The 14,763-nt window shown below is 44.4% G+C and overlaps 1 protein-coding gene across 5 annotated transcripts in view; it reads left to right on the top strand.

Annotated features, from left to right (window-relative positions):
• Window positions 1-14,763, top strand: part of slc6a7 (solute carrier family 6 member 7) — a 666,512-nt gene that overhangs the window by 40,540 nt on the left and 611,209 nt on the right. For all 5 annotated transcript variants that reach the window (XR_007934797.1, XM_028799358.2, XM_051926481.1 and 2 more), the window contains 6 exons: window positions 913-1,037; window positions 1,757-1,869; window positions 8,460-8,597; window positions 10,369-10,468; window positions 13,994-14,112; window positions 14,403-14,576. Coding sequence is in view for 4 of the 5 variants with exons in the window: in XM_028799358.2 (XP_028655191.2) it covers window positions 913-1,037; window positions 1,757-1,869; window positions 8,460-8,597; window positions 10,369-10,468; window positions 13,994-14,112; window positions 14,403-14,576 (769 nt within the window). In the remaining variant the exon portion in view is untranslated. The remainder of the gene's footprint in view (window positions 1-912; window positions 1,038-1,756; window positions 1,870-8,459; window positions 8,598-10,368; window positions 10,469-13,993; window positions 14,113-14,402; window positions 14,577-14,763) is intronic.

Raw genomic sequence — 14,763 nt, 5'->3', positions numbered from 1 at the left:
AATCCAGGAGATGGAATCACAGGGAGCCAAACCTAGGAGATCATGAATAGAAACAAGAATCGTAAGTGAGAGCCAAAAAGAAGGTTGAATCCAAAATATCCAAATCCTATCACCAGGTAATAATGCAAAGTACCCTGGCACTTTCAAGGCTTCATCCACTTAGAGACGGCATAAACCAAAACCCCTGGCATATTTATATCGTCCCTTGGGTCACATCATCAAAGTGATGATTGCGGTCACATGATGCATCAAAGATATGGTATAAACAAAGGAAGTTAAGAAAATAATAAAAAAGAATTTTGTCAACACAAACTGAAATTAAAAATAAACCTCAAATGAAATTCTGGCTATAAAAATCATAATTGGGGGAAAATACGCAAAGAATGAATGTGGTAGTTAATTATCATAGGGTGTCTGAGGTTCTTTGCTTTCCAACATCTGTGTGAAATCTGCCCCTTAACACGCTTCCGCCGGTGTCCCGGCGTTCTTGTTGTCCCCCAGATACCTTTCTCCCAACTCTGACTCCTGCAGATGTGCTGTAGAAGCTGTTGACAGGCAGTCATACTGTAGGATCCAACAGCAGTGGGCGAAACAGGAGACCCAAATTAAAGGTGAAATGAGAGCAGTATGGGAGGAAGACTCCATCCCTGGTGCTGGCATGCAGCTCAGCTGACTTCTAAAGGAAAATGCTAATGGGGTTTAAGAAGACGGGGCACCGCTAATCTCAGGTGGAAAACGAATGCTTCAGTATACTGTGAGCCAAGAAGTTCCCTGCACTTCATCAGTCACACCGTGTCACTTGTATTTACTGTCATCATCACCATCATCCCTCATCAGCTCATTTATAGGTCCACCAATGGGAGTGTCCAGTTAAAAATTCCTTTCTTTTCATTTTATGTGCTTGTTTCTCAGGGATACTCTCGTCATTGCCATTGGAAATTGCTGCACCAGTTTCTTCGCTGGATTTGCCATTTTCTCTATTCTGGGACACATGGCCTGGAAGAAGAACGTCCCAGTTGGAAAAGTAGCTGACACAGGTAAGACGTGATATGGCAGCACTTCCGCCTTGTCTTTGTGATTGTGATATCCAAATGGAGCCTAATAAATTGGGCCTGCTGGTCTTTGTGAGAACATTGCTCACCAATGATCACACATGAATAGTCGGACATATGCAGGCGTCTTTAAAAGCAATGCCAAGGTGAAAGTTCTTTCATTGTCGCCTTTCCTTGTCCTGTTCTGTGCAGTGATGTACTTTAGACATGGAGGTAAGGATTCATTTCATGTTTACACTGTGGGCCTGACAACTTTAGGGACCTGGGTTCAAGTTTAAGCCCAGTGCAGAGTCTGCACGTCACTCCATGTTGGTGGCTTTCCAAATATTCGGGTTACTTCCCTCATCCTAAAGATGTGCAGGTTTGGTTAACTGGCATGAGTGTGGCCTGGTGCCCTGGCGCCCTGGCCAGTGTTGCTTCATCTTGTGGATTTGATGCTACAAGGTTGGCTTCCTACAGCCCTGAATACACTAAACAGTCCTTAAGAATTTAGAGAAGCGAAGTGCAGTTCAGATTGTCTTGTTCTGCTGGTTGATGGTGTGACGTGCGTGTCCTGTCTCGACAGAAGACATTTAAGGGTCTCTTGCCAATTATACCCCTTTAGTTTCATTTTGCAATGTAAGAGGAGAATGACGGCCTAGGATTTCAATGAGATCTCCTCCAGTAATGATTGTCTCAGCATGTTGTTGTTTTTTTTTTTCCAGGTCCTGGACTGGCATTTGTGGCCTACCCAGAAGCACTGGCTCTTCTTCCTGGTTCTGTTTTTTGGTCCATTTTGTTTTTCTTGATGCTCTTCATGCTTGGAGTGGATACGCTGGTAAATGCAAACTTTTTCAATCTTGATCCCATAACCCATTTCACATTTCAAGTAAACCATCAAATTAAACAACGGTGACTGGGTTCAGAAAATGAGACAAACAAGTCAAATGAAACATCTGAAAAATTACAGCTTACTGAAAATCTGCAGTCATTACTAGTAGGCTTTGATTAGAACATTAGAAAAGCTTCTGACAAGAACGGGCCATTCAGCCCAACAAAGCTCGCCAACTCTATTCACTCAATTCCTCCAAAATAACATCAGGTCAAGTTCTGAAGTCCCTAAAGTCCTACTGTCTTCCACACTACTTGGTAGCTTATTCTAAGTGTCTATGGTTCTTCCTAATGTTGGTGTGAAATTTGCCCTCAGGTTTCCAACTCTGTCATCACAGTGTTCTTGATGAACTCATTTTAAAATAACAGTCTCGATCCACTGGACTAATTCCTTTCATAATTTTAAACACTTCAATCATGTCACCTCTTAATCTTCTTTTACTTAAACTGTAAAGGCTCAGCTCTTTTAATCTTTCCTCATAACTCATCCCCTGTAGATAGATAGATAGATACTTTATTAATCCCAATGGGAAATTCACATTCTTCAGCAGCAGCATACTGATACAATAAATAATATTAAATTAAAGAATGATAACAATACAGGTGAAAAAAACAGACAATAACTATGTATAATGTTAAATATTAACGTTTACCCCCCCTGGTGGAATTAAAGAGTCGCATAGTTTGGGGGAGGAACGATCTCCTCAATCTGTCTGTGGAGCAGGACAGTGACAGCAGTCTGTCGCTGAAGCTGCTCTTCTGTCTGGAGATGACATTATTTAATGGATGCAGTGGATTCTCCATAATTGATAGGAGCCTGCTGAGCGCCCTTCGCTCTGCCACAGATATTAAACTGTCCAGCTCCATGCCAACAATAGAGCCTGCCTTCCTCACCAGTTTGTCCAGGCGTGAGGCGTCTTTCCTCTTAATGCTGCCTCCCCAGCACACCACTGCGTAGAAGAGGGCGCTCGCCACAACTGTTTGATAGAACATCTGCAGCATCTTATTGCAGATGTTGAAGGACGCCAGCCTTCTAAGGTAGTATAACCGGCTCTGTCCTTTCTTGCACAGCGCATCAGTATTGGCAGTCCAGTCTAATTTATCATCCAGCTGCACTCCCAGATATTTATAGGTCTGCACCATCTGCACACAGTCACCTTTGATGATCACTGGGTCTATGAGGGGTCTGGGCCTCCTAAAATCCACCACCAGCTCCTTGGTTTTGCTGGTGTTCAGGTGTAGGTGGTTTGAGTCGCACCATTTAACAAAGTCATTGATTAGGTCCCTATACTCCTCCTCCAGCCCATTCCTGATACAGCCCACGATAGCAGTGTCATCAGCGAACTTTTGCACATGGCAGGACTCCGAGTTGTATTGGAAGTCCGATGTATATAGGCTGAACAGGACCAGAGAAAGTACAGTCCCTTGTGGCGCTCCTGTGTTGCTGACCACAATGTCAGACGTGCAGTTCCCAAGACGCACATACTGAGGTCTGTCTTTAAGATAGTCCACGATCCATGCCACTAGGTATGAATCTAATCCCATCTCTGTCAGCTTGTCCCTAAGGAGCAGAGGTTGGATTGTGTTGAAGGCGCTAGAGAAGTCTAGAAATATAATTCTTACAGCACCACTGCCTCTGTCCAAGTGAGAGAGGGATCGGTGTAGCATATAGATGATGGCATCTTCCGCTCCCACCTTCTCCTGATATGCAAACTGCAGAGGGTCAAGGGCGTGTTGAACCTGTGGCCTAAGGTGGTGAAGCAGCAGCCTCTCCATGATCTTCATCACATGTGATGTCAGAGCAACAGGCCGAAAGTCATTCAGCTCACTAGGACGTGATACCTTTGGGACTGGGGTGATACAAGATGTTTTCCAAAGCCTCGGGACTCTCCCCTGTTCCAGGCTCAGGTTGAAGATGCGCTGTAGAGGACCCCCCAGCTCCGATGCACAGACCTTCAGCAGTCGTGGCAATACTCCATCTGGACCCGCTGCTTTGCTGGCACGAAGTCTCCTCAGCTCTCTGCTCACTTGTGCTGTTGTTATTATGGGTGGGGATGTTTTTCCTATGCTGGTATCAGCAGAAGGATGTGTGGAGGGTGCAGTACTCCGAGGTGAGAGTGAGAGTGGGTTAGGGTGGTCAAACCTGTTAAAAAAGTTGTTCATTTGGTTTGCTCTCTTCACGTCTCTCTCAATGGTGGTACCCCGCTTCGAGCTGCAGCCAGTGATGATCTTCATCCCATCCCACACTTCCTTCATGCTGTTATTCTGCAACTTCTGCTCCAGCTTTCTCCTGTACTGCTCCTTCGCCGCCCTGAGTTGGACTCGGAGTTCCTTCTGCACGCGCTTGAGCTCATGCTGATCACCGTCTTTAAAAGCCCTTTTCTTCTGGTTCAAAAGGCCCTTGATGTCACTTGTAATCCATGGCTTGTTGTTAGCATAGCAGCGTACAGTTCTTACTGGAACTACAATGTCCATACAGAAGTTGATGTAGTCAGTAGTGCAGTCAACAACTTCCTCAATGTTCTCATTATGAGATCCCTGCAGGATATCCCAGTCTGTAGTTCCAAAAAGTTCTCTCAGAGTATTCTCAGCCTCCAGGGTCCACTTCCTGAATGATCGTGTGGTTGCAGGTAGGACTCTAACTTTTGGTTTATAGTGAGGCTGAAGCTGAACCAGGTTATGATCTCCTTTCCCAAGCGCAGGCAGCGGGGTGGCGCTGTATGCATCTTTAACGTTTGCATAAAGTAAATCAATAGTCTTATTTCCCCGGGTGTTACAGTCCACATACTGGGAGAATGCAGGTAATGTTTTGTCCAGCGTCACATGGTTAAAGTCTCCAGCGATTAGCACAAGCGCCTCAGGGTGCTGCGTTTGTAACTTAGCAACAGCGGAATGGATGATGTCACTCGCTGACTCCACGTCTGCCCGAGGAGGAATATACACGATGACAACAATGACATGTCCAAACTCTCTGGGCAAGTAGTAGGGACGTAAACTTACGGCCAACAGTTCGATATCCCTGCAGCAAGTGGAGATTTTGACGTTAATGTGTCCAGAGTTACACCACCGTGTATTAACATAGAGAGCGAGTCCTCCTCCTTTGTGCTTCCCACAGGTACTTGCATCTCTGTCCGCTCTAACTGTGCTAAACCCGGGTAGCTCCACGTTGGCATCTGGGATGGTGTTATTTAGCCAGGTTTCGCAGAAACACAACAAACTGCATTCTCTGTAGGTCCTTACATTTTTCACCAGCGCAGCCAGTTCGTCGATCTTATTTGAGATTGAGTTTACATTCCCCAGAATCACAGAAGGCACCGAAGGCTTGAAACGCCACTTTCTTGCAAGCCGCTTCTTTTTTAGCTTAGTGCCGGCTCTGCTGCCACGATACCGCCTTCTTACCTCGTCGGGTAAATATGGAACCTAGTAGCCCTGGACTGAACCTAGTCGCAATTCACTGGACCTTTTCTAGTGCTGCTATGTCCTTTTTGTAGCCTGGAGACCAAAACTGCACACAGTACTCCAGATGAGGCCTCACCAGTGCATTATAAAGGTTGAGCAGAACCTCCTTGGACTTGTACTCCACACATCATGTTATATAACCTGACATTCTGTTAGCCTTTTTAATGGCTTCTGAACACTGTCTGGAAGTCGATAGCTTAGAGCCCACTGTGACTCCTAAATCCTTCTCATAAGGTGTACTCTCGATTTTCCGACCACACATTGTGTATTCAAACCTAACATTTTTACTTCCTATGTGTAATACTTTACATTTACTGACATTACATTTCATCTGACACAAATCTGCCCAAGCCTGTATGCTATCCAAGTCCTTCTGTAATGATATAATGGATTCCGGATTATCTGCTAATCCTCCTATCTTGGTGTCATCTGCAAACTTAACTAGCTTGTTACTTATATTCCTATCTAAATCATTTATATTATATATATTATTAAAAATAACAGTGGCCCTAGCACTGACCCCTGCTGGTCACCACTCTTAACATCGGCCAGTTCTGATGAGGTTCCTCGCACCATCACCCTCTGCTTCCTGTCTGAACCAGTTCTGCACCCTTCTACACACATGGCCCTGAACTCCCACTTCTTTTAGTTTGATGCCCAACCTCTCATGTGGCACCTTATCAAATGCTTTCTGAAGGTCCAGATAAATAATATCATCTGCTCCACTTTGATCACATCCTTTTGTTGCCTCCTCATAGAATTCCAGCATGTTAGTAAAACACGACCTCCCTCTTCTGAACCCATGCTGACTGTTCAGAATAACTCCTGTCCTTGTCATGTGCTGCTCAATCTTATCCTTAATGTACATCACAGGCAAAATAGTGGATGGAATTATTAAATTAAACTTTAACAATACCCGAGTCTGTTCTTGCACCTTACAATGGCGCTTATGGTAACCCGGGTCCAAACATGAAATACATCCTCTTTGAAGCAGCAAAGGTTTTGATTTAAGAAAATGCACCTTCTGCATTTATGAGGCAACCTTGTCATAACGAAAGAAAACCGGAAACATTTATTTTATCACGGACTCTTGGAACCATTCCTGTTCATGTCAGGTTACAGCCGCCATCTTAGGAGGAGTTTACACATAAATAAGGAAGCTGATCAGCACGAAAACAAACGCCTGTCTGAAGTGCTTTGAGCAATTTTGATTTTCAAGAAAATGCTTTGAAAACACACATGTCCAGGATGTGAACATCACTTAGAAAATGCAGTGTTTACAGATTTTATCAACTGCCTCATGGTAACCACGCTAGCTTCAAGTTAGGGTTTGTAGCGCTTCAGTTGGATGTGAGCACTCAAGTGGAAGGCCTGTCAGTGTGCAGCTGTCGTTTCTCTGTGTTCCTGATCGGCCAGCATTGAAGCCAACTGCAGTTCCAAACATATTACAGGGGAGTCATTTCTACTGTAGCGGCCTGAAATGTAGAGCCGTAGAACAGTAACAATGGCAAAGCTTTCACTAGCGAACTGAATACTGCATGGAGGAGTAGCTGAGATAGATAATGCACTCTAGAAGAAGACAGACAGATATTTTAATTGATCCTGAGGGAAATTTATGTTATGTAGGCAGCAAAGTAGAACCATCATTACTGGTGCTGCTTCATGATTCGAGCATCATGGTTTGAATTGTGTGCCTGATTGTTTGTCTGTATAAATAATAATAATAATCCAGCATTCCATGATTGATGATACCTGAAAATGTTCTCCTTATCTTTGGCACACACTGCAGCCTGTCTGATCCCCGACACATCTAAGTTTTCCAGCGGTGGAAGCGCCACGTCCCACTCCTTCCAGAGGCCATAACTTCACATTCCGCATGCGCACGGCCAGTCGCTGCTCGTCTCTTGCCTATCTGTACCTTCCAGTCGCACATTTCACTCTCTTTGTCTCTGCTGTCCTTTCTGTTCTTTCCTCTTCCAAGTGTCGGAGCTCCTCATCGGTATATTTTGACTCCTACAAATACGATTCAACGATAAACCAGAAACGTATCCTCATCTTCATAGCTGGACATTTTACCGGTTTTAAATGATAGCTTATTCGTCTAAATACTGTGAGGAAATGTACCCAAAAGTAGCAGGCTCTCAAAATAAAAGTGTTGTGTGTGTGTGTGCCCGACCTTCACAATAGGACACCACGCTTCACCTGGGGGGGTGAAAGGTCATCGTGGACGGAGAGAGAATCTGCAAGAAGAGGTGCACAGCAGCAGGCCGAGTCTCACTAGCGGTTTGTTTGCTTTTTAACTTCCATTGTAAAGTGACGTGGATGCAGAGTTTTACAGGATTTGTATAATCTCAAGCCGATGATTAATATCCAATAACATGCTTGCCTTTAACAAAAAAATAAATAAATAAATCAACAAATTTGATAAATTTAAGTCTTTTTTTTAATGGTTGGTTACTTTACATCCTATTGTAAGATGCAAGAACAGACAAAAGTATTTGATATTTGTGTTCAGCTTGAAGCCGCCTATCAAAATCAACAGGAAGCAAAACCTTTTGTTAAATGTGTCCTCCAGGATTAGGACACTCGTCCGCTCTCCGTTAGTTTTCTAGCCCTGCCGAATCCGCACTTCTTACTTTAAAATATTTCAGACGTGAAACTCGGCCATCCCATTAAATGGCATCCTGCTTTGTCACCTGCCTGCCTCATCAGTGACACAAACAGCAGTCACATGTATTGAGAGCTGTGGGGGGGCAAAGACGGCAGCTGACCTCGAGCCTCCATTGTGCGTCAGAACCCACGTCAAGTACTGAATGCAGGATTGCTAAACTAAGCCTGCAGGCTTGTGTGTCACTCACAATGGACTCCGGCACCTCTTGTGTGTTTGTCTTTGAGGGACAATCGTTCTTCATGTTTAGGGAACCAATTATAACTGCAGATGGAAAATAAAAGGCTTTATGGAGATTTGTTGTCCTTATTCTTTCCAGTTCTAATTTTTGTGTTGCTCTCTGGTCATGAAAGCATTGCCAGAAGGCAGAATCCTTCGGACTCTAATGCTTTGTCTCTCCTTTCATTCAGTTTGGGAATATGGAGGCAATCACGACAGCAGTCCTGGACGAGTTCCCAGTGTTGCGGGGAAACTTCAAAAAGAAATGTCTCTTCTTGGCCTTACTCTGCTTTGGTTTCTACCTCATGGGATTGCTGCTCATCACAGATGTAAGTGTCTGACGTCTCGCTCGCGATGCTCCTTCATGTCACTGGTGTTCAAATTGATGGCATTTTAGGACTACGAGGTGGTACACAGACGAGTGAGCCCGCCCTGTTCTTACTCAAGTGAAGCTAGCCAGAAGAATGGTCTAAAAGTCCTCCTGAGCGTCGTCTGAAGCTCCTCAGATAGCAATCGTCACGACTCAACCAGTTATGAAATCCAAGGGGTTTTCCACAGCACACTGTGAATGGTTGATGGGTCATGAAGGATTCTAATAATGGTCCGTTATTAGCTTAAGCAGGTTGGGCTTGTCCATACTCTTGACTTAGATGAAGTCCAGACAACCAGGGAAAGCCAAAGGTCCACGTAACATTTTCTTGCCACTGAATGTTTAAGTTCGCTCTTAAGGCTTCATGTTCACCCAATTCTGCCTTTGCCCTTTCTGACGTTTCACTTGAAGCTTTCACCGTGGCACCTACATGTTCTGCTTTCTACGGGATGGCTTTTCGGCGTCACATTTAGAGCTGTAACACATGTCACGATTGCTGCTTCCTTTGAGTATGAGAATTACGAGGTTGTTGCCCTCAAGTCATTGCAGCACAAAGGACTGAGCTTTAGAAGTGGCACCGTGTCCATGATGCTCTGCTCCACTGATTTCAGTTACGTCCAAGAGTGCAAAAGTAGCTGGTCACCCAGCTGTAAGTAATGGTGGTCATGTCCGAGTTTGGGGGAAAATGGACTTGTTGGTAGATTCTGTGCTTTGGGAGGACATGGTGGTCTCACTACAGTGGGCTAATGTGCTTGGGCTTTAATGGTTTGTGTCTAATCCATCCATCCATCCATTTTCCAACCCGCTGAATCCGAACACAGGGTCACGGGGGTCTGCTGGAGCCAATCCCAGCCAACACAGGGCGCAAGGCAGGAACCAATCCTGGGCAGGGTGCCAACCCACCGCAGTAATCCTTACTTCATTATCCATATTTAATGGAATCTTTTTGAATTTATTTTGTTTATTTTCTAGAAGGTTTGAGTGGCGTGGAAAAGTATTAAATCCTCTTGAACGTCATCCTAATTTTCTGCCAACAAAAGATTTCTACACACATTTATCCATTCAGTATTTTTAATGTGAACTCTTAGATAGATAGATAGATAGATACTTTATTAATCCCGATGGGAAATTCACAAGCAGGCTTTAACAATGCACTTCCAGAATCAAAATAAACCATTTTCTGTAGATATTTAACTGAAGAAAATGGCAGAGGTTAGTGTTTGCATAAGTATTTAAATCTCAGTGCTTTGGACACTTCAGGTTTACACAAATGATAAATTAATCGTCAACGACACAAAGGTGACAGTCAATTGACCACAATTAAACATACTTGGGTCCTACTTGTGAGTCCTAGAGACCGCTCTATGTCTTTGTTGGACAATCACTGCAAAAATGAGGACAAAGGAACTTTCAGCTGATGTGAGAAATAAGGCAGGAAATGGCTACAAAAATATCCGAGAGTCTGAATGTCCCGTTAAGCACTGCTGGATCCACCATCAGAAAGTGATGTTCAAGGGGATTAAATACTTTAGCACACCACTATTTGTCATGAGCCACCCACAGTGGCTCAAACCAAAGCAGACTACCACAAAATCGACACAACACAGATAATGTGTACCTGCAGGCACGAGGCATTGAGTGGCACTCGTCGTTTCACCATCTTGTCCTTCAAGACCGTGACAAAGTGTCGAGGCCTCACAGTCCAAGTCTTATCCTTTCTTTTTTCACAGGGAGGAATCTACTGGTTCACGCTGATCGACTTCTACAGTACCAGCTTCGGCCTAATCATCATCGCCCTCTTCATGTGCATTGGCATGACCTTCTTCTATGGTGAGGCTCACGTCGTCTCTTCTCTCTCAGCCGCCGATACCTCAGTGTTTCACAGCACATGTCATGTCTGCCCTGCCCCTTCTACTGTTTTACTGTTCATATTTACAACAAAGCGCTTCGTACAAAATTTCTGAATTTTGTAAAACTGCACAGTCAACTCAACTACCAGGGTTGGCAGTGGAAATGGAAACCCAAAAATCTCAATTTACAGAGAACGAGCACTTTTAAAAACGGGCACCAACATAGAAGAAGCGGAATATCCAGCATTTAGGACCACCTAATATGCAAAAGCAACGTGAGTGCCAGAGGTTAGCAACACAAAACGTGAGGCGGAGAGGAGCGCCGGTGTGGCTGTGCAAGTTGATCCGATCAGGGTGGCGTCTGCCCCTCCGGCTCGTGTGAATACCGTAGGCCTGTCCAGCTTGAAGGGGGCTATAAAGCTGTGGGCAAGTGTGCGGTACAGAAAGAAGAGATGGGCATAGGGAAAGAAATCAGTCAAGTGTGAGAATATCACCCATATAAACTGGCATCTCCAACAAAACTGCTTTACTACCACATTTAGCGCACCAGCGAGGACGATCTCTTCACAACATTATTTCTTTCTATAGCACCTTTTCATACAGATGATGTAACTCAAAGTGCTTTACATGATGAAGAAAGAGAAAAAAGACAAAATAATTAGTGTTCTCTTATTCTAATTTTTATTTAACATAGAAAAAAAAAGTAAGGTCTGATGGCCAGGGAGGACAGAAAAAACAAAACAAAAAAAAACCTCCAGATGGCTGGAGAGAAAATCTGCAGGGGTTCCAAGGCCACGAGACCACCCAGCTCCCTCTAGGCATTCTACCCAACATCAGTGACCTCAGGTGTTCAGGGTTCTCATGGAAGAACGTGATGATGACGGTCATGTGGACTTCTGGCCTTTAATCCATCCATCCGTCTCCCAGCAAGCCTGAGTGGGTGCCATCGGCGGAGCAAACGGGGTCTTCTGAACGCACTCCCGCCCGGGCCCAATTTTGTTGGGGAAAAGAAATGAAATCAACGTTTGCATCAAGCGCTCGGTCCCTGCACCACCTTTTGCAGTGATGGCCGTTTCAGGCCATTCGCCGATGTCCCAGCATTACAAGCCTCCCAGTCCACCAGTTTAGTCGGTGACACTTGTCAGCCACTTGGCCTTTGACTGGGCCATTTTAGGACATTCACTGTTCAGGGGTCATTTTAGCCTTGTGTTTGGGATCCTTGTCCTGTGGAACGATGAAACTTTCACCCAAATCTTTTTAGCAAGTTGAAGGTTCTCTTTCCGCATTTCCTTTTATTTACCACAGTGAATTCTTTGCTCTCTTTAAGCAGATGCCCAGCCCGTGCGGATTTAAAAAAAAAAAAAAAAAAGTCCCATGGCACGATGCCACCACCCTACTTTAGGGCCGGTCTGTGCCCATGGAGCACACGGCTACGTCGTGGGTATTGTGTCCATGAGATTTACCTCAGTTTATTTGTGTTCCAGTGCCCCCTGACTTACTTGTATGAGAAACCCCCCCATATATGATACACCATTTGACTCCTCTCAATGTCTAAGGTGTCAAGACGTCAAACATTTTGGGAATCAACCCCAGTTGTGACCCTCTAAACCTGAAAACCCCTCCTTTTTGGATCAAATATAGTGCATGAAATCACATAAAGAAAAATAATAGGCATCTTCAGCAAAAACGACCAGAAAGACGTGAAGTTGTACAGACTCCATGAACCAACGCCAGGGCTTCACCCCCTAGTGGGACAAGAGGGGTCAAAGTGGCTCCTTTTCACAATACTTCAAAAAAGAAAAGAAAAAGGGCAGTTGGCAATAAAGGAATGTGGAGTGTCGCTTCATACTTTTTCGAGGTTGCTGATCGTGAACGTGATGTTAGTTTTGATATTTGATTCTTTCCCGGTGGTCTCGGCCCTCCTCTTGACAGATTTCAATCCTAAGCATGTTTTAGACTGTCAGGTCAGTGATTAAGAATATGACGTGACTTTCCAAGAATCTAACCCTCTATGGACTGCAATCAGAGGGTGAAAAATAATGAATTTTTATTGAAATTGAGAAGATTTAGACTTTAAACATTTACACTGAAGCATACATTTAATATTTCAAATATGTTACAACTATCTACTGTATTCTTGTTGATTATAACATTTCTTATGAATGCCCCCAAATGTGGGCGTCTTGCATTAATTCAGACTTTCTTCCTTTTATTTTGCACCCTCCATTCCTCCTTCTGTTTTAAGCAGATGCCCAGCCCATGCTCATGGCATGATGCCACCACTCCACTCCCCTGAAGGTCTGCCGTTTGTCAGGTGTGCCCCAACTTTCAATTGCACCACACTCTTCTCTTTGAACTCTGGCCATAAAAACTCTCTCTTGGATTCATATAAAAACCAAACTTTCTTCTACATCACACCTGCCCACTCTCGTGCCTTTTCACAAACTCCAGCCGTGCCTCGTTGGGTTTTTGGAGTGATGGCCCCTTCTAAGCACCCCTTCCATGTAAGTTCACTGTTGTTCTGCACTCTTGATCTGTTTGACTGGTGCGCCTCTCAGTGGTTCCTCTCTAAAGCCTCGGCCGTGTCTGGAGGGCTTGATGTAGCTTCCACTAAATGAATGAACCAACCGTGCCCACTGGGACATCCAGACACTTGGATATTATTTTGTAGAGTTTTCCCGATTTATGCACTTCAATTATTTGATCTCATTTTCAGATCGACAACCAGATTAATGGGGTTAGTGACTCATTAATGGGAGGCCAGTTGTCTGACAGTTGAGTCCACGTTCACCAGTTGTTTCTCACCCGTCTAAACCCAGCTTCTCCACCACACTGGGTGTCAGGCCATGGCAGGGCCTACTTGCACCTGGCCAATTTGGTCACCAACCGACCTGACCTTCATGGCTTTGGGCCCGAGGGAGGAAAGCTGAAACCCCTCAAGCATACGTGGAGTGCAGGGCTCTTTCCTGGATATTTAAATAATGTGTGCAGTAGTAGCAGAATTGTCATACATGCATGTCCAAGCAACATGACACCATGATCAACGAGGTCCGACAGACTCACTGTAACCTTAGACGTGTTAAACTGGAGGATATTCAGTAGGAGAGCTTGAACCCGCGGAGGTTTGTTTGACGCTTGAGCCTCTGAACGGGTGGCAAACATAATGCAGGAGTTTTCTGTGAGTGGATCCTGCTTATTACGCTAATCTGTCCCAATTTACTTTTCAGTTTATAATGATGTGTGAGTGCATACATGTACAGTATAAATACTGAAAATACTGCTACACTACCAAACAATAATATACAATTAAAGAAGAGGCTGCTTTTAGTGATTTTCATTGTGTGATTTTTCACTTCTTATCCTCTCACACAAATAATGACAGCAGACCTGGCAGGACAAGTTCACATTTGGTGCTTTTAGCCAGAGTGACTTCACTGGATCTGCCTATAAATATTACGGGTTATCCATCATCTTTTCTTTTTTTTTTTTCCCCCCCTAATAACAGGTGTAAACCAGTTCTGCCAGGACATTGTTGATATGGTCTGCAGGTGCCCACCGTGGTGCACTAAACTGCTGATGTACTTCAAAGCATGTTGGGTTTTCTTCACTCCTGTACTTTTACTGGTAAGCAGGCGATGGCCCTTCATTGATGTCGTCTCTCTATGTTCCTGTTTCAGTGAATTTAGAATCCTCATAGGAATAGCAATCTTTGTTAAATATTCAATTCAAAATACAAGTTGTTTGAACAGGCTGGACCTAATATTTACTCCAAGCAAGCCTGTCTGCAGAATCATGCCAGCTACACCATTTCTGACTTTAATCGGCACCTGATTCGTACCTCCTTGTATGTATCTGCTATCCACGGCAGAGAGGAGCACCAAACAATAAGTAATGGCTTCCACTTTCCATTTCAGTTCATTCTGAGCTACATTTTTGTTGATCTGTACAACACCCCTCTGCGCTATGGCTCCTACATCTACCCTCGCTGGGGAAGGGCACTGGGTGTGTGCATGGGAACCTTCTGCTGCATTCAGATTCCATTCTGGGGCATCATGGCTATCTGGAGAGAGTCTGGAACGCTGAAGGACGTGAGTATTAAGCCTAGTTTGTGGGAGTGGGCTGGATAACAACAACAGGTTCATTCAAGTTTGCTTCAGATGTCACTCTGCTATTTACTCGAGGGCACAGCTCCCTACTCTCCTAACCCTTAACTACTTGCTCTGCTGTATTTGGTACCCCAGTCTCAGTTCTTTTTGTCCAATGTCCTTTTACTTG

The sequence above is a fragment of the Erpetoichthys calabaricus genome, chromosome 4 (assembly GCF_900747795.2).
Source record: "Erpetoichthys calabaricus chromosome 4, fErpCal1.3, whole genome shotgun sequence".
In the NCBI taxonomy this organism is placed as follows: domain Eukaryota; kingdom Metazoa; phylum Chordata; class Cladistia; order Polypteriformes; family Polypteridae; genus Erpetoichthys; species Erpetoichthys calabaricus.
This window is presented reverse-complemented; position numbering and strand designations above follow the sequence as displayed.